This window comes from Taurulus bubalis (genome assembly GCF_910589615.1).
Source record: "Taurulus bubalis genome assembly, chromosome: 6".
Classification (NCBI taxonomy): Eukaryota; Metazoa; Chordata; class Actinopteri; order Perciformes; family Cottidae; genus Taurulus; species Taurulus bubalis.
In genome coordinates, this window is record NC_136594.1 from 3,740,762 (window position 1) to 3,760,761 (window position 20,000).

At 42.7% G+C, this 20,000-nt stretch overlaps 2 protein-coding genes across 2 annotated transcripts in view; both read right to left on the reverse strand.

The window, feature by feature from the left end:
• The window catches only part of acta1a (actin alpha 1, skeletal muscle a), a 5,957-nt gene extending 3,319 nt beyond the window's left edge, over positions 1-2,638 (reverse strand). Inside the window, exons 1-3 of the mRNA XM_079220235.1 lie at positions 2,582-2,638; positions 1,533-1,672; positions 321-645 (exon numbers count right to left, since the gene is read on the reverse strand). Of these exons, the coding sequence (XP_079076361.1) occupies positions 321-645; positions 1,533-1,661 (454 nt within the window). The 5' untranslated portion in view covers positions 1,662-1,672; positions 2,582-2,638. The remainder of the gene's footprint in view (positions 1-320; positions 646-1,532; positions 1,673-2,581) is intronic.
• A 3,245-nt stretch (positions 2,639-5,883) lies between these two features.
• Positions 5,884-20,000, reverse strand: part of nup133 (nucleoporin 133) — a gene marked incomplete at its 5' end in the record, with an annotated part of 22,918 nt that continues 8,801 nt past the window's right edge. The window contains 15 exons of the mRNA XM_079220359.1: positions 5,884-6,112; positions 6,912-7,000; positions 7,253-7,317; positions 7,411-7,491; positions 10,007-10,125; positions 10,814-10,949; positions 12,468-12,626; positions 13,590-13,723; positions 14,593-14,847; positions 16,894-16,993; positions 17,696-17,818; positions 17,901-18,125; positions 18,657-18,751; positions 19,139-19,302; positions 19,716-19,807. Of these exons, the coding sequence (XP_079076485.1) occupies positions 5,976-6,112; positions 6,912-7,000; positions 7,253-7,317; positions 7,411-7,491; positions 10,007-10,125; positions 10,814-10,949; positions 12,468-12,626; positions 13,590-13,723; positions 14,593-14,847; positions 16,894-16,993; positions 17,696-17,818; positions 17,901-18,125; positions 18,657-18,751; positions 19,139-19,302; positions 19,716-19,807 (1,974 nt within the window). The 3' untranslated portion in view covers positions 5,884-5,975. The remainder of the gene's footprint in view (positions 6,113-6,911; positions 7,001-7,252; positions 7,318-7,410; positions 7,492-10,006; positions 10,126-10,813; positions 10,950-12,467; positions 12,627-13,589; positions 13,724-14,592; positions 14,848-16,893; positions 16,994-17,695; positions 17,819-17,900; positions 18,126-18,656; positions 18,752-19,138; positions 19,303-19,715; positions 19,808-20,000) is intronic.

Sequence of the window (20,000 nt, forward strand, 5' to 3'; positions counted from 1 at the left end):
ATATCAATATATTGTGCATTTTCTGTCAATTTAATAGATAAACGGTTAAACTAACACAATGAAATGACAGTTTTGGGTTAATCCAGTGAATGAAATAACTGAACAAGTCAGGAACTAAATCAAATTGATGCACACATCCTGTAAATGCCATGTTGATCGGTCAAAACATTATTTTAAAATGAATTTATTTCACCATATGTGCATGTATAACTGTCTCGGAAAAGTTCTGCGTATTCTTTTATCCACATTTTTCCAAACACGACCAGATATGTTTCAGAAGTGGATAGTTTTCCTCCTTGATCTCGTGAGCACGGACTCACCGGTGGTGCGGCCCGAGGCGTAGAGCGACAGCACGGCCTGGATGGCCACGTACATGGCCGGGACGTTGAAGGTCTCGAACATGATCTGGGTCATCTTCTCCCTGTTGGCCTTGGGGTTGAGCGGGGCCTCCGTCAGCAGGGTGGGGTGCTCCTCGGGGGCCACGCGCAGCTCGTTGTAGAAGGTGTGGTGCCAGATCTTCTCCATGTCGTCCCAGTTGGTGATGATGCCGTGCTCGATGGGGTACTTCAGGGTCAGGATGCCCCTCTTGCTCTGGGCCTCGTCGCCCACGTACGAGTCCTTCTGACCCATGCCCACCATCACGCCCTGAGGGAGCACAGCAGACCAATGGTTTAGAACGTTAAGTCACGTGCGTGCCTGTGCTTCAAGACTTCAACGTGCACTTTTCTTTAAGGATTTAAGATTAAAACAAATTATCCTTCTCAAGCACTGTCCCGTTGCCTAAGATAAAAGCTAGTTTGATAACATGGGCTCTCCTCATGGGACCTTTTGAGACCTAAAAGTGTTATTTTGGATTCATTCAGGGATATTTTTAACCATTAAAAGACAAAATACAAAATATAATATAAAGGTCAGATTTATATAAAGACAAGTATACTGTACAAGTATAAAACCAACTAAAGGAAGGAAATAAAAGTCACTTTTTGTTTCTTAGTCTTTAGTCCTTGTTACTGCATTTACTGACACTTTAATTACTCATCTGGTGCAATACAAATACATTTAAGTACTTTACATACTTGTTTTATTCCGTCTGTATGTTTAATGTAATATTGCTACTGTATTCTTCTTCTTTACCGTTTTTATTACTGTTTTACTGTTTATTTATATTACTTGAATTTTTATTTACTATGTGTCTCTTGAGTGCAATGCTGCTGTAACCATGCAGGATTCCCCACTGCAGGGCTAATAAAGGATGATCTTATCTTATCTTATCTTTAAAGAATTTGCACACAACACAGCATTTACATTCTGCTCAGACATCCTCTACTTTCAGTCAACCTGTGATCGATTATATTGGTAATCATTTTAAAAGTATTTAAAGCAGTAGAGAAAAGGTCATAAGGTCATAAAGACAAAGGTAATTTAACCCTCCTCAGTGGAGAAGAAAGTCCTAAAAAAAAAAAAATTAAAATAAGCTAAAACCAGGAGGTCACAGGTCAGATCCTGTGATGGTATAATAGACCCTCGGGTACCTGGTGACGGGGCCGGCCCACGATGGAGGGGAACACCGCCCTGGGGGCGTCGTCTCCGGCGAACCCAGCCTTCACGAGGCCGGAGCCGTTGTCGCACACGAGGGCGGTGGTCTCTTCGTCGTCACACATGTCTGCGGCTTCTGCAGGAGGAAGGGCAGGAGATGGTGAGTTTCAATTTACAGCAGATACATTGGAAAAATATATATATAATAATGTATTGGCTGTTTGTCTAGCATGGAGATTTCACACCTAATTAAATAATGAAATACTGCCATGCGGTTTAGTAGCTGCCTGCAGGAGCTGCCCTGCAGTGTCTGGGTTCTTGCTTTCATTAAACCAGAGCTGAAAGCAGTTCAGAAAGTAAACAGAAACACCATTAGCCCTCGTTTAGTTTAATGATGCCTTCACGTGCTCCTAATAAACCCCTACATCTGAGCATTAACATGATGTCTTTCATCAAAGTGTCCTTTGTTAGAAATAGGTCAACACAAAAACAAAAACAAAATATCAGAATTAATAGGGCAATTGATTGATTACACCAGAGACTCTTTAAAAATAAATAAAAAATAAGATGTAGCTAATTATTTATATTTATAAGTCTTAGTCTGTGTGAAAGAACAACACAAGATAAATGAGAAATAGCATGTTAGATTGGACTGTAATCCATTTTAGATTTAAAAATTCAAATATTATCCGTTTAATCTGAACACTCATCCCTCCACTTTTATAAATCACTGGCTCACACTGAACACTAAACATTACATTTCGGTGATTTAGAAAATTCCCATTTGTCCAGTTTCTGGTGGCGTTCTCACATAAAGGCTCCAAAGCCCCGACAGCTCCTGAACGCAGCAGCTCTGGCTCCCTGGCAGGAAGTTCACCCGTCATAACAACACAAACGGCTTCTTCTCTAACGGCTGAAGGAGAGCAGAAGGCGGCCGCAGTTCACGGCCAAGCTGCGGGCAGTGAACCACTCAAACCCCTCGCAAATGTACAACATTAAATCCATAGTTAGGTCCACTTCTCTCCCGCTCCTCCAAGCCGCTTACCTCTGCTGGTCTCCGGCTGTCAGTTAGGAAACGTCAACGGCTGCTGGTGGTTCCAGTTAAAGGGGGTGACAGCCCGCGACCACCGGGCCCTTTTATACCGCCGTCCCCCCAGACAGCCGTTAGGAATGTCCGAGTATTCGACAGGAATCCAACCGGCCACGTCGTCCATATTTGGTCGGTCGCATGCATGTACCGAGGGGCTCGCGCGCCGGCAGGCCCATATATGGAGAGGAAGCCCCCGCGAGGCCGCCGCGGAGCGCTCGAGCCCGTGTATGGAGCGAGACCAGACCGACTCACCGACCGTTACTGGCGTCCTACGACTAATATTAATACTACTAATACTACTACTACTACTAATACTACTACTACTACTACTACTAGTACTACTACTACTACTGCTAATACTACTACTACTACTACTACTACTGCTACTGCTAATACTACTACTACTACTAATACTACTACTACTACTGCTAATACTACTACTACTACTGCTAATACTACTACTGCTAATACTACTTCTACTACTACGACTACTACTACTGCTAATACTACTACTACTGCTACTACTACTACTACGACTACTACTAATACTACTACTACTGCTACTACTACTACTACGACTACTACTAATACTACTACTACTACTACGACTACTGCTAATACTACTACTACTACTACTACTACGACGACTACTGCTAATACTACTACTACTGCTACTACTACTACTACTGCTAATACTACTAATACTACTACTACTACTACGACGACTACTGCTAATACTACTACTACTACTACTACTACTACTACTGCTAATACTACTAATACTACTACTACTACTGCTACTACTACTACTACGACTACTGCTAATACTACTACTACTGCTAATAATACTACTGCTAATACTACTAATACTACTGCTGCTACTTACTACTACTACTAATACTACTGCTAATACTACTACTACTGCTACTACTGCTAATACTACTAATACTACTGCTAATACTACTAATACTACTGCTAATACTACTAGTACTGCTACTTACTACTACTACTACTACTGCTAATACTACTAATACTACTACTGCTACTTACTACTACTGCTACTGCTAATACTACTACTACTACTACTGCTACTTACTACTACTGCTACACCTAAAACACACAAGTACACACGCCCATTCAAGGATGTAAAGTTTTTATCTTTTAAATGTTATGCTTTTCGTCCTAGATAAAAGTAGGACATGAATCACGAATAACACAAAATAAAAAATGAATGTCTTGGATGACAATTAAGTCTTGTCCCTTGATGTAAAGGTAATATATATATATATATATATATATATATATATATATATATATATATATATATATATATATATATATATATATACAGCAACATCAAACTATGACCAAATCTGCAATCAATAACTTCCATTCATAAAATGTCACCAAATAGATCTCTAAGTCCATTTTTTTAAAGGTCTTATTTTGTGAGTCCAAAACCTAAAGATATTCAGTTTAATATGATATAAAGCAGGAAATCTCCACATTTGAGTTTGAAAAAAACATATTTTTATTGTTTCAGCTCCGCTTATTTGCTGAAATTGAAGCGCTGAACGGTAAATTGAGGTGACATGTTTATGTTTAGCGGCGAGTCAATTCTGCACAATCGGTATTATCAGCACTGAAAGGAGTTGAAGTGTACGTGTAAAAGTGTATAAGCGGCAAAAGGGAAACGAAATGTCGGCTGAGGTCGAGTTCTGAAAGGATTAGATATCAGTTGAAGTGTCAGCGGTGAAAGGAGTGGAAGTGTCGGCTGGAACAGGGAAAAACTAAAAAAAGAAACGTCACAGCGGCATCAGACCCCGGCTGTGTTTATCCAACTGTTAGCTGGGATCAACTGAGGCGCTGGGATTCAAAAATGGGAGATGTTACAGCATTGCATTCTGGGTAAATCAATTAAAACACACCAAACTAAACATTTCAGATGTGTCTTATCCAACATGACCCTGAAACTAAACGACAACAAACACGTCGTTTGTGCTTTTTTAGGACAACACAGAGACGGTTTAACACGCCTGGTTTTGTTCTTCTTATTATTTGTGTTCTTTTAATATTTTCCTTAAATATTCAGCCACTTATTTTGACCATAATTGGAATTTCTCTGCGTTTCTTAAATCAAAAAATAAAGAGTTATATTCTGAGTTAAATGAGACCCTCATTGGTGCTAAAAGTGGGATCAGATCAGACTGCATCATGTTCAGGGTTCAGACACATTCTGACCAGTGGATTTCATGACTTTAAACCAAATGTCATGACAAACATTTAGTGAAATCTGGGTGTAAACAGTAGAAAGTGAGTAAATGTAGTATTTAAACTAACAATGAGAATACAAAGCATACAGTAAACCTTAAATGACACAAAATGAATGAGACAATAGTTTGATTAAAAGAATAAACATTTATATAGATGCCTGTATGTATGCCTGCTTATATTTTGAGTCTTTCTTTTAAAAGCATATTAATTATTTCAAACTCCGCGTAAATGAACGACATGAACACATGAATATAACACATTTACATGACTTTTACTAAACTTTGGGGATTTTATTTATTTATTTAAAGGACTTTTCTAGGCCTGGAAATAACCATTTTAACATTCCATGACTTCTCCAGGTTTACATGACCTGATGTTTGCTCTCCTGCTGCGGCTCGGCTCTCCAGTGAAGAGCAGAGTCCTTAATCTCACCTACTTCCACTATTTTTAGCCGAGCCGTGGCTGTGAAAGTGGATCATCACGGAGGATCCCCGCCAGCGGTGGCCAAGCAAACTATTTATATACGATTTATATTTATAAACCCACATCTGCCCCTCGTCACCACACAGGAGGAAGTCCTGACTAATGCTGGCTCCGGCTCCGGCTCCTGGATCGGGTTTCCGTCACTAGAAAGTAGAGAAGCACGTAAACAGACACAGGATACACGTTCCTGCAGAGGACAGGTTCTGTTTTTGTAATCGTAGTCGGCTAAGTCAATGATTGTTTTATGTAGATATTAGGAAGGAAACCATGTTAGCCAACGTATTAGTACAATGTGTGATTTCTGTCTTTTATTTGTCTCCTCTCCTGACACTGTCTTGTTTCTGTACTTCTTTCGTTTCGTTACTTACGTGTCATTGATCCACTAGTGTAGCAATTAGGTTTGTAAGTGTAGAAATTATTATATAAAAAAGAAAAAACTTAACTAATTCCTTCTCTGATAACATGTTGGATCAAAAAACAAATAAAAACAGCAGTCTAGCTACAGAAATAACACATTTATTGAGAAAAGAGAAACATTCAAACAAATCTTGAAAACTATTGAACGCGAATGAAAGCTGAAGTGCAAAAGTCGTCACATCTGGACTTCCAGGTAATGTTCATAATTAGCTCGAAGGACAAATTCAAAATAGGGTTTTGATTTCAAAGCGCTCAGGTCGTCCAGCTCCAGCAGCTCCTTCACGTCCGGCAGGTACGTCTGCAGAGGAACTCCTGGGAAACAGTCATAAGTATGGACTTTACTTTTTATTATGTTATTATACCCGGAATACATGCATACCAACTGTCCAAATATGTAAATATATTGTACATTATATGTAAAATAAAAAAGTATAATATATATTCTGCATAAAATACATATAAAAATAAATATATTCTACATTATATATTTTAAAAAGTACAATATATATTCTACTTAATATATATATAAAAAATATTCTAAATATATATTTAAAAAAAGTATAATCTATATTCTACATAATATATATATATAAAAATAAATACATTCTACATTATAATTTTTTTTAAAGTATAATATATATTCTACATTATATATATAAAAATAAATATATTCTACATTATATATTTAAAAAAAATAGAATATATATTCTACATAATATATATAAAAATAAATATACTCTACATAATATATATAAAAATAAATATATTCTACATTATATATTTAAAAAAATATTATATATATATATATATATATATATATATATATATATAAACAAATATAAACATTAGGTTACGAGTCTCCTCAGCAAAAACGTCCATCTATAATTATTATTTCTTGCATGGTTTTATTTTTTTTATCCATTTTCAGTGAACATTGTTGGAGGTAGTGCTTCTTTGTAATTGTGTTTACGACAATAAAGACTTGCATCTCTTGATTTTTTTTTTTTTTTTTGAAGTTTGTAAATAATAATTTATTACAACCACATATATTCTAGAGCCTTTCACCTAATAACAAGTCATGTGATTTAGTTGTGAAGGAAACGTTTCTCACCTTCCTGGATGAGTTTGAGGAGGATCTTGACAAAGATGCTGTCCTTGGCGGCTTCCAGAGGGTCGTCAGTCCCGTCATCCGAGGACCAGCTGGGGGACAACAGATGATATTGATTATTATTGTTATTGATTAGTTTCACATGCCGTTTGACTTTGATGGAACTGTCACGCACAGCGAACAGGTTTATAAATCAGGGTCTCAATTTCCTACAACTTTTTTTCTCGAGATATGAATGTCTATTTATGAACAGAATTTTCAAAAACATCAGCGACATCAAAATAAAATCTTCATTCTCCCGACTGAACGACTTCACAGACAAAAACCCGACTGGTGGATCTTACTCGTCTCTTCTGAGCACTTTTCCGAAGATCTCGCACTTCAGCGAGTCGATGTCCTCGGCTTCCTCCTGCAACGCAAACACGGAAAAAAACTGTCTTTAAAACGTCCGTCAGACCCCAACCAGCCGAGCCTCCCACAGACCAATGAACCAGCAGGTCACCTCGTCGATGTACTCCAGCAGATCCAGAGCTTTTTTGAAGTCGTACTCGTTGGCTCGCCTGTTGTCGTCGCAGATGTACAGCTGAGGAGAGGAGGAGGAAACGCTGACGTGAGCGGAGGTCAGCGTGTGAACACGGTCGTTCTACTTATGGGACCTTCTACCTGGTTACAGAAATGTCAACGTGAAACAGGAAACATCTGGATTCCTTCTCCATGTGAAGAAATGAAAAGTAAACCGACTGCAAAAATCTGATTATTTGATCCTTACTGACTTTTCTTCTAAAAAGGTGCAAGATAACAGATTGGGAGCGTTCAGATTGCCTCTCAACGGCTCTCAATATGGCCGCCGTCTCACAGCTAACAGTGCAAACAACATGAGCACGCATGAGGCCACGCATGCTTGAGGCCACGCATGCATGAGGCCACGCATGCATGAGGCCACAAGGCCACGCATGCTTGAGGCCACGCATGCATGAGGCCACGCATGCATGAGGCCACGCATGCATGAGGCCACGCATGCATGAGGCCACGCATGCATGAGGCCACGCATGCATGAGGCCACGCATGCATGAGGCCACGCATGCATGAGGCCACAAGGACACGCATGCATGAGGCCACAAGGACACGCATGCTTGAGGCCACGCATGCATGAGGCCACGCATGCATGAGGCCACAAGGACACGCATGCATGAGGCCACAAGGACACGCATGCATGAGGCCACAAGGACACGCATGCATGAGGCCACAAGGACAAGCATGCATGAGGCCACGCATGCATGAGGCCACGCATGCATGAGGCCACGCATGCATGAGGCCACGCATGCATGAGGCCACGCATGCATGAGGCCACGCATGCATGAGGCCACAAGGCCACACATGCATGAGGCCACAAGGCCACACATGCATGAGGCCACAAGGACACACATGCATGAGGCCACAAGGACACACATGCATGTGGCCACAAGGACACACATGCATGAGGCCACAAGGACACACATGCATGTGGCCACAAGGACACACATGCATGTGGCCACAAGGACACACATGCATGAGGCCACAAGGACAAGCATGCATGAGGCCACAAGGACACACATGCATGTGGCCACAAGGACACACATGCATGTGGCCACAAGGACACACATGCATGAGGCCACAAGGACAAGCATGCATGAGGACACGCATGCATGAGGCCACAAGGACACACATGCATGAGGCCACAAGGACACACATGCATGTGGCCACAAGGACACACATGCATGAGGCCACAAGGACAAGCATGCATGAGGCCACAAGGACACACATGCATGTGGCCACAAGGACACACATGCATGTGGCCACAAGGACACACATGCATGTGGCCACAAGGACACACATGCATGAGGCCACAAGGACAAGCATGCATGAGGACACGCATGCATGAGGCCACAAGGACACACATGCATGTGGCCACAAGGACACACATGCATGAGGCCACACATGCATGAGGCCACAAGGACACACATGCATGTGGCCACAAGGACACACATGCATGTGGCCACAAGGACACACATGCATGTGGCCACAAGGACAAGCATGCATGAGGACACGCATGCATGAGGCCACAAGGACACGCATGCATGAGGCCACGCATGCATGAGGCCACAAGGACATGCATGCATGAGGCCACGCCGCATGCATGAGGACACACATGCATGAGGTCACAAGGACACGCATGCATGAGGACACGCATGCATGAGGTCACAAGGACACGCATGCATGAGGTCACAAGGACACGCATGCATGAAGACACGCATGCATGAGGCCACAAGGACACACATGCATGTGGCCACAAGGACACACATGCATGAGGCCACAAGGACAAGCATGCATGAGGACACGCATGCATGAGGTCACAAGGACACGCATGCATGAGGACACGCCGCATGCATGAGGCCACAAGGACAAGCATGCATGAGCACACGCATGCATGAGGCCACAAGGACAAGCATGCATGAGGACACGCATGCATGAGGCCACAAGGACAAGCATGCATGAGGCCACGCATGCATGAGGCCACGCATGCATGAGGCCACGCATGCATGAGGCCACGCATGCATGAGGCCACGAGGACACGCATGCATGAGGCCATGAGGCCACGCCGCATGCATGAGGCCACAAGGACACACATGCATGAGGCCACAAGGACAAGCATGCATGAGGACACGCATGCATGAGGTCACAAGGACACGCATGCATGAGGACACGCCGCATGCATGAGGCCACAAGGACAAGCATGCATGAGGCCACAAGGACAAACATGCATGAGGACACGCATGCATGAGGCCACAAGGACAAGCATGCATGAGGCCACGCATGCATGAGGCCACGCATGCATGAGGCCACGCATGCATGAGGCCACGAGGACACGCATGCATGAGGCCACGCATGCATGAGGCCATGAGGCCACGCATGCATGAGGCCATGAGGCCACGCCGCATGCATGAGGCCACAAGGACAAGCATGCATGAGGACACGCATGCATGAGGTCACAAGGACACGTGCGTTCTCACCTGTATGAGGTTGTGCGTTCTCACCTGTATGAGGTTGTGCGTTCTCACCTGTATGAGGTTGTGCGCGCTGAGCAGCGGCATGGTGTCGGGGTTCTGCTGCTTCTCCTCTAGCAGCTGTCGGGGAAGAGTCTCCTGGTGCAGCAGGAAGCGCTCCTGCTCCACGATGTCTGATTGGACAGATATACGTGACACTGTAAGTGGCTTTCCTCCAACTGGTTTATTCAAAGCTTCTCTCCTAAATCCACTGTGAAAACTCGTTGGCTGCACGCTATGAACAAGGGACTAGAACTCTAGAAGCTTTTTAACCAGAATTAAAGTTATGAGAATTTAATTGTCTGTGTTTAGATTAGTTTAGCTGGGAATACCAATTATTGCACTATTCATGTTGTACTAAATTAACTAAAAACGACTCCTCTGGTTGTATAGAAGTCTATGCTTCATGTGTTAAAGCTGCATTCTCTCTCCTGACCACCAGAGGGCGACTCCTCTGGTTGTATAGAAGTCTATGCTTCATGTGTTAAAGCTGCATTCTCTCTCCTGACCACCAGGGGTGACTCCTCTGGTTGTATAGAAGTCTATGCTTCATGTGTTAAAGCTGCATTCTCTCTCCTGACCATCAGGGGGTGACTCCTCTGGTTGTATAGAAGTCTATGCTTCATGTGTTAAAGCTGCATTCTCTCTCCTGACCACCAGGGGGTGACTCCTCTGGTTGTATAGAAGTCTATATAAATGACTCTACTTCTCTTGATGTATTCCCTCAGTAAACATTGTAAACATGAGTTTATGTCTCAATCTCTAGTTTCAAGTCTTCTTCAATACAGCATGATGTTCATTTAGTAAACTCAAATATTTTACCATCGACTTGTTTGTTGAGTTCGTCCTCCGGCAGGTTGGATGCGAGCACCGTCAGCTTGCTGAGCGCCAGCAGCGTCTTCTTCTTCACGAAGTAGCGCGTCTCCATGTTGGCCTGGCTGTAGAGCGTCCGGTTGGCCTGCAGAGACACAAACTTCTTTATAGATGCAACTAGGCAGATACAAGATGCTCTTCACGCAAATACACAGTGAAACACAACATATAGAGCCATGTAATGCATAAAAGTCTCACTAAGAACACGTCAGTCACAGCTTCATACTAAGCACTACATGGATCAGCTGTGCGGTCTGTACATTTTAGTTGTAAATAATATGACAATAGTGTCTAATTGAAATTCTAATTGTTATCAGCAGATCAATTAATTGACACAAAATATATATAAAATGTATGGCAACTTTGGCATCATCTCATCATTTATTAAATATCGCAGCATTTCTTTTCTTTCTTTTTGCATTCAGCGACCGATTTATTGGAACTTTTGCAGCACTGTTAGTTTGATACAATGTAGAGAATAAAGTTGTGATTAATGTTTTTGGTTTTGTACACGATGCTGGAAGATGCCTCGTATTTCTTGTTTTTGATATGAAGCGTTCTAAACATAAAAAGGCTGAAGACTTTGAAGAATGTTTTCATTTTTTTTTTTTCAACAAATAAGTGAAACACACACAGGAAGCTTTTCTTTGTCTGTGTGTGTGTGAAACAGATGTGTGTGTGTGTGTGTGTGTGTGCCCTTCCTGTGTGGGCTTGAGAAGTGAAAACAGGAAGGAAGCTGTGCAGTGTGTGTGTGTGTGTGTGTTGAATACTTTGGGTGTCGTTTGAATCAACGCGTTCAACGCTGCTGAAAGGAGAAGTAAACTGAGTGTGTGTGTGTGTGTGTGTTTCCTTTGTTTTATACCGAGGTGATTGTAGACTATGAAAGTGAGGAGGAAGGAAGGAAGGCAGGCAGGCAGGAAGGAAGGAAGGAAGGAAGGAAGGAAGGAAGGAAGGAAGGAAGGAAGTAAAAACAGACAGAAGGAAGTGGTTTGTGAGGCCTTGTGTGTGTGTGTGTGTGTGCTAGCAGAGGAAAGATTGGAAGGAAGGAAAGGAGGAAGAAACGAAAGGTAAAAAGACGACATATAGAAGGAAGGAAAATAGATGAAAGTAAAGAAGAAACAAAAAGGAAAGACATGTGATGGAGGAAGGAAGGAAGGAAGGAAACAACGAATTAGGAAATACAATTTAGAGGTAAGAGAAGAAGGAATGTAGAAAGAAATAAAGGATTAAAAGAAGAAACAAAAAGGATTAAGGAAAAGAAAAAAGCAATGGAAGGCAGGAAGAAACAAAAGAGGTCAGAGGAAGACAGGAGGTAGGAAACAAAAGAAAAAGGGAGCAGAGAGGAAAGATAGGATGGAAGGAATGAAGGAAGGATGAAGGAAACATGAAGACAGACAAGAAGAAGGGTGAGAAAGATGAGACAGAAGAAGAAGAAAGATACATCCATCAGTTATAGAGGAAGTGTATACTCAGAGAGGATGTGGTTGTTGTTTTGGACTGAAGTGTGAAACAATCGCTGTGTGTGTGTGTGTGTGTGTGTGTGTGTGTGTGTGTGTGTGTGTGTGTGTGTGTGTGTGTGTGTGTGTGTGTGTGTGTGTCGTACACTGCAGTAGTCGTGCACGTGGACGTGGTGCAGCCAGCTCAGGTGCTGGTGTGACTGCAGGAAGCTGGCCAGCTGCTGGTGCTGCGCGGCCGGCTGGGACAGCAGCTTCCCCCTCTTCCCCTTCTCCATGTACCAGCGGAACAGGAAGTCAGCAAAGTTCTGCGGCAGGAAGTGACACGCGGGACAAAGAGGAAGTTGAGTGAGCGGCTGCGTGGGAACGCTCAAGCGTGTAAAAAGACACGAAAGCGAAACTGTGGCGGTTACATGTAAATCCAAATGTGCCGCCTTGTGATGACACTTAGTTTAGTTTAGAGGCTTTTTAACCAGAATTAAAGTCCGTTATGAGCATTTCATTGTCTGTGTTTAGACTAGTTTAGCTGGGAATACCAATTACTGCACTATTCACGTTTTTAGTTAACTAAATTAACTAAAAACGACTCCTCTGGTTGTATAGAAGTCTATGCTTCATGTGTTTAAGCTGCATTCTCTCTACTGACCACCAGGGGGCGCTCCTCTAGTTGTATAGAAGTACATGATTCATGTGTTAAAGCTGCATTCTCTCTACTGACCACCAGGGGGCGACTCCTCTGGTTGTATAGAAGTCTATGCTTCATGTGTTAAAGCTGCATTCTCTTTCCTGACCACCAGGGGGTGACTCCTCTGGTTGTATAGAAGTCAATGCTTCATGTGTTTAAGCTGCATTCTCTCTCCTGACCACCAGGGGGCGACTCCTCTGGTTGTATAGAAGTATATGCTTCATGTGTTAAAGCTGCATTATCTCTCCTGACCACCAGGGGGCGACTCCTCTGGTTGTATAGAAGTCTATGCTTCATGTGTTTAAGCTGCATTCTCTCTCCTGACCACCAGGGGGCGACTCCTATGGTTGTATAGAAGTCTATATTTCATGTGTTTAAGCTGCATTATCTCTCCTGACCACCAGGGGGCGACTCCTTTAGTCGTGCTTTAGAGTGGGGCTACAAGGTGATTGACAGGTTGCTTCTCTACAGCAGCGTCACTATTTTGTGGTCTTTTTAGGACATTTAAATGCCAGAGAGTCTCCCCTTCTGTCCAGAAGTGTTGTGTGTTGGTCTCAGTGTCCCGTGCAGACTCTCCTCTAAGTACCTGGTCTGCGAACTTGGTCATGTACTGCTGCAGGCGGCTCTGGTTGTCGGTCTGCTCACACATCTGAACCAGGATGTCGAAGTCACAGTACTTCTCTGCCAGCGCCGCCACCCACTGGTACTGACCCAGCTCCACTGCAACACACACAAATACACTCTGACCTCCTGAGACACTGCGGCCGCTTCAGACGGGATGTCAACACATCCAAACCCGGTGACACTGTTTTATTATAGATTGGCATTATTGGTTTCTTTAATCCAGTTTTTAAATGTCAAATTAGACAAAGAGCTCATTAGTGTTGATTTAACAGTAGATTGTGGAATTCCGACAACTAATTCTAATTTTGTTTTGATACATAAAAATTACATTTAATGTTTTTGATTACATTAAATTGTCCTCGAGGAGGATCTTAAGCTGCAGAATACTGGGACGAGATCAGCCAATTTGAAATGATCACACATTTTATCGGATGAATTCGTATGCAAGGATTAATTAGTTTATTTAAAAGCAAAACACCTGAATGCTTTTTTATTGTTCAGTATAGTTAAATCATATTTTAGATTTGTTTTTTTTTAAAGTGTTTTAATGCTGAATTGCTTTCTCAACTCATCTTTGTTATATTTGGTTCTCTAAGTGTGGGTGGATGTTTACTGATTTTTTTATTAATATACATACATAACATAAAAAAAAAAATGAAGTTTACTGTTTAAAATCAACTGTTATATTTGCTGTTGGTGTTTTTGAAATGTACATTTTTTATATCCTATTTTATATCCTCATACATACTTTTGGCTAAAACTCTAATAATTCAATTCATGGGATCTTATGTGACCAAATATTGACAGATCTATTGTAATTTTTTAGGCAGGAAACTAAAGTCTGGGTGAAACAGATCCGGTGACGTCGTGGTAACAGAGGGAGTTACAAGACGTGTTATTAATGTTACGTATTGCCATCAGTACTGTTTGTGATGATTAAAATCGTGTTCCATCCTCAGACTTACGCAGCGGGGCCAGCAGCTCGGAGCGGCGCTGGCTGTACTCCATCTCCAGGCTGTTGTAGCGGTCCTGTTGGGCCCCCGGGGGCCTCTGCTGCTGCAGGGAGGTCAGCTGGGCCACGTAGCCGCCGAGGTAGATGTCCAACAGCGCCACCAGCTGCTCGCAGAGCGCGCTGCGCAGCTCCGAGTCGGCGTGCGGGTAAACCGAGCGCAGGATGATCTCGTGCTGCCGGGAGATGACGGAGCGAACGGCGCCCGACGCTGGAGACGAGAAGACGAGGAGGAACCCGGTTAATACGTATAAAGAAGAGGAGGAACCCGGTTAATACGTACATAGAAGAGGAGGAACCTGGTTAATACGTACAAAGAAGAGGAGGAACCTGGTTAATACGTATAAAGAAGAGGAGGAACCCGGTTAATACGTATAAAGAAGAGGAGGAACCCGGTTAATACGTATAAAGAAGAAGAGGAACCTGGTTAATGCGTACAAAGAAGAGGAGGAACCCGGTTAATACGTACAAAGAAGAGGAGGAACCTGGTTAATACGTATAAAGAAGAGGAGGAACCCGGTTAATGCGTATAAAGAAGAGGAGGAACCTGGTTAATGCGTATAAAGAAGAGGAGGAACCTGGTTAATACGTATAAAGAAGAGGAGGAACCTGGTTAATACGTACAAAGAAGAGGAGGAACCCGGTTAATACGTACAAAGAAGAGGAGGAACCTGGTTAATGCGTATAAAGAAGAGGAGGAACCCGGTTAATACGTATAAAGAAGAGGAGGAACCCGGTTAATACGTATAAAGAAGAAGAGGAACCTGGTTAATGCGTACAAAGAAGAGGAGGAACCCGGTTAATACGTACAAAGAAGAGGAGGAACCTGGTTAATACGTATAAAGAAGAGGAGGAACCTGGTTAATACGTACAAAGAAGAGGAGGAACCCGGTTAATACGTACAAAGAAGAGGAGGAACCTGGTTAATGCGTATAAAGAAGAGGAGGAACCCGGTTAATACGTATAAAGAAGAGGAGGAACCCGGTTAATACGTATAAAGAAGAAGAGGAACCTGGTTAATGCGTACAAAGAAGAGGAGGAACCCGGTTAATACGTACAAAGAAGAGGAGGAACCCGGTTAATACGTATAAAGAAGAGGAGGAACCCGGTTAATACGTATAAAGAAGAAGAGGAACCTGGTTAATGCGTACAAAGAAGAGGAGGAACCCGGTTAATACGTACAAAGAAGAGGAGGAACCTGGTTAATACGTATAAAGAAGAGGAGGAACCCGGTTAATGCGTACAAAGAAGAGGAGGAACCTGGTTAATGCGTATAAAGAAGAGGAGGAACCTGGTTAATGTGTACAAAGAAGAGGAGGAACCTGGTTAATACGTACAAAGAAGAGGAGGAACCTGGTTAATACGTACAAAGAAGAGGAGGAACCTGGTTAATGCGTACAAAGAAGAGGAGGAACCTGGTTAATACGTATAAAGAAGAGGAGGAACCTGGTTAATGTGTACAAAGAAGAGGAGGAACCTGGTTAATACGTACAAAGAAGAGGAGGAACCTGGTTAATACGTACAAAGAAGAGGAGGAACCTGGTTAATGCGTATAAAGAAGAGGAGGAACCTGGTTAATACGTACAAAGAAGAGGAGGAACCTGGTTAATACGTACAAAGAAGAGGAGGAACCCGGTTAATACGTACAAAGAAGAGGAGGAACCTGGTTAATACGTATAAAGAAGAGGAGGAACCCGGTTAATACGTATAAAGACGAGGAGGAACCCGGTTAATACGTATAAAGAAGAGGAGGAACCTGGTTAATGCGTATAAAGAAGAGGAGGAACCTGGTTAATGCGTATAAAGAAGAGGAGGAACCTGGTTAATGCGTATAAAGAAGAGGAGGAACCCGGTTAATACGTATAAAGAAGAGGAGGAACCTGGTTAATACGTATAAAGAAGAGGAGGAACCTGGTTAATACGTATAAAGAAGAGGAGGAACCTGGTTAATGCGTATAAAGAAGAGGAGGAACCTGGTTAATACGTATAAAGAAGAGGAGGAACCTGGTTAATACGTATAAAGAAGAGGAGGAACCAGGTTAATGCGTATAAAGAAGAGGAGGAACCTGGTTAATGTGTACAAAGAAGAGGAGGAACCCGGTTAGATGAGGATTTTCTGCAGACTTTCAAAATCAAACTGCACTTTCAGCTTAATTTCCACATGAGACTCAATGGTATTGAGGAGCGTAAACAAACGACGAGCTTCTTGGGGCAGAAACCTGAAGCTGCTGGGAGGAGTGCAGACTTAAAGGTGTACCTGTCCACGGGATGTACTCCGGCTCTGCAGCACAGCTTTCAGACGCTCTGTACATGAAGGCCTTCGTCTCCCTGTACTGCCCTGCAGCCTGCAGCATGTCCTGCACACACAGATTAAACAACGTGTGTTTAGGATGTACGTCACATTTACAGTCGTAAATCGATTTATTTTCAGCTCCATTGCGAGGTTGAATCTTGTAAGTACATTTTCCTCCTTTTTAAAGAACCAAAATGTTACAATTAACTTCCATGAACTCAAAGCACCCTATGAACGAGTTAAAGTTGTAAGGAGTCGCCCCCTGGTGGTCAGGAGAGAGAATGCAGCTTTAACACATGAAGCATAGACTTCTATACAACCAGAGGAGTCGCCCCCTGGTGGTCAGTAGAGAGAATGCAGCTTAAACACATGAAGCATAGACTTCTATACAACCAGAGGAGTCGTTTTTAGTTAATTTAGTTAGTTAGAAGCATAGACTTCACTCCGGAGGAGGAAGCCTGATTTTAACCAAATATAACTTTTTTCAGAGATAAAGTCCCAAACAACTCTGAAGGATCCTAAATGCTAGTATTTGTTGAAGCACTTTACATAACATTTCCCAAAACAAACTTATTTTCTGATATTTCCTAATAAAACATGACAACATTGATGACTTTTTCACTTGTAAAAATAAAGCGTATCAGATTTTCCAGAAGAATTCCCTTCATGTCTGTGTATATTAATACACACACACACACACACACACACACACACACACACACACACACACACACACACACGCTTCATAGCAGGATGGATGCGTTACCTTGATGATGTTGTTGACGGTGAGAACCCCTTCGGCCCACTGCACCGAGTCGACCGGGTTCTCCTTCAGACTCCGCTCCTCCTCGTCCAGCAGGCAGTCGAACACCGAGGAGATCTGAGACACCTGCGGCAGCGCCGGAGACAAAAGATTAGACGAGTCTTCTCTACCTGGATCCTCAGAGCCCAACACCGGCGGACACGCCCACCTCTCTGAAGAAGACGTCGGCGGCGGTGAGGCTGGGCGGCACGGCGGCGCCGCTCCTCTGCAGCGTGACGCCGATGGCCCGGTTCACCAGCTCGCCGCGCTTGGTGTGGTGGTTCTTCAGCACCATCGCCGCCTGAAGCTTCTCGGCGTGTTCGCACAGCAGCAGGCGAGTCGCCATGACGGACGAACGCACCGACGAGTGGCCGAGGCGGTCCAGCAGACCCACCTGATGGGGAATTAATGTCCAATTTATTTATCGGTAAAGGAGAATTCAAAGTGTTCTATAAAGTCCTTCATAGTGTCTCTGAGTCTTTGCTTCTGTCTTTGAGCAAAACACACCACAACCAAATGACTGAACTGGATCTTGGTGGAGTTGCATTGTGGGTAATGTAGGCTCTAGGTGTTGCTGAGGAAGGAGAATGTATTGAATTGAAAAAAAAGATGATTTCTCTTTCATCGTTTGGTCTGACAATATTATAGGATTGCAATGCAAATATGAGATGTTCAACTGAGGGTCAAAAGGTCAAGAATCCTGAAATGAGCACAGCCCTAAATATATATATACTATATATAAAGATTAGTTTCTTTTAAATAATAGGAAGTCTGGATTTGTTATAAGGCCACTACAAAAGCTCTGTGCAACATCATTTCATCATATTTAAGATGTGTGAGTGCGAGTGCAAGTGTGTGTGTGTGTGTGTGTGTGTGTGTGTGTGTGTGTGTGTGTGTGTGTGTGTGTGTGTGTGTGTGTGTGTACCTGGAGCAGGAAGTCCATGAAGCAGCCGTGGGCCTTCATCTTGTCCTCCAGCTGGTGGAGGATGATGAGGGAGGTGAGAGGAAAGCCGGCGCTCTCTAGAGAAACAAAAACAGAAACTTGTTTTAATGAAATTAACGATTTAAATGAGATGTTCAAGCACATTTAATAAAAAATGTTGTGCCTGAAGTAGAATGCGTTCAGCAAAAATAGCAAATTATTCTAATTATGTTATGTTTGTATTATTGACTTTTTTTTTACAGCGATTCATTTACTTTTCTGATGTACCAGTGAAGTTAAGGACGAGTAATATTGAGGATAGTCAATGAATTTATAACTGAGGGACATGAGGTAAATAAAAGAACCAACACTTAAAAAGACAAACATTTTGGTAATGCATTCAGGCAATACCTTAATATTAATGTAACATATGCAGACAAATATCTTTAAACCTGGTGGAATTAGAAAATAAAAAGCCTCCTCACCGTCGGGGACGGACTCGGCCCATCGGGGGTCTGATGCCGGGTAGTCGTCCACCAGGTCCAGGTTGATTCGGGTCACCATGCCGTCCAGCTCGGCTCCCTCCTCCCCGTCGGCGTCGGCGGGGAAGAGCTCGTCTGTGACCGTCTGAGCGCCCACCAGGTCGTTACTGACGGAGGTAGATTAATAAAGATGGTTCTTTATTTAAAGTATCACAGCGACTTGTATTATAAATCCCAAGTAATGCTTTCAGTCTGAGAACTATTGATATGAGCCCTTTAAAAAACATTTAATTTTGCATTTTGTTCAATAATAAATGAACACCAAACTCAATAAAAGATTTTAAAATGTTGAGAAATGCAGAGAAAGGCAAATATATTTGAGAAGCTTGATTGAGGTTTTTACTTGATAAATTAAATCATTTGGTTATAAATTAAGCAGTCATTAAACACACAGATCCTCTGCAGATTCAGACCAAAACAAGAAAGTATTGCGTGAAACCAGCAGTCAACTCTTCCAATTTTTCTAAAACATCAATAAAACATTTTGCGTCATAATAAAATGGATTTGTGAGTCATTTACCGGCAGAACTGCAGGAAAGCCGTCTTCAGGAGTCGGGTTTTGTCCTCCTGAGCGACGGGCTCCGCTCTGGTTGGAGTCTCCATGACGGAAACCTGAAACACCAGAAAGTAAAAACCAGAAATGCATTTTAGATTCAGTTAAAATCAAATGCAGAGACAGTAGAGTGTTCATCATATCTTTTAAGTTTCCTTAAAACCAATTCAAAACCAATCCTCCCCTAAGGGGGGGAAGACTGAGCGATTGTTATATAAAACTGTAAATCATAGCTTGTTTTATGTAAAAAAA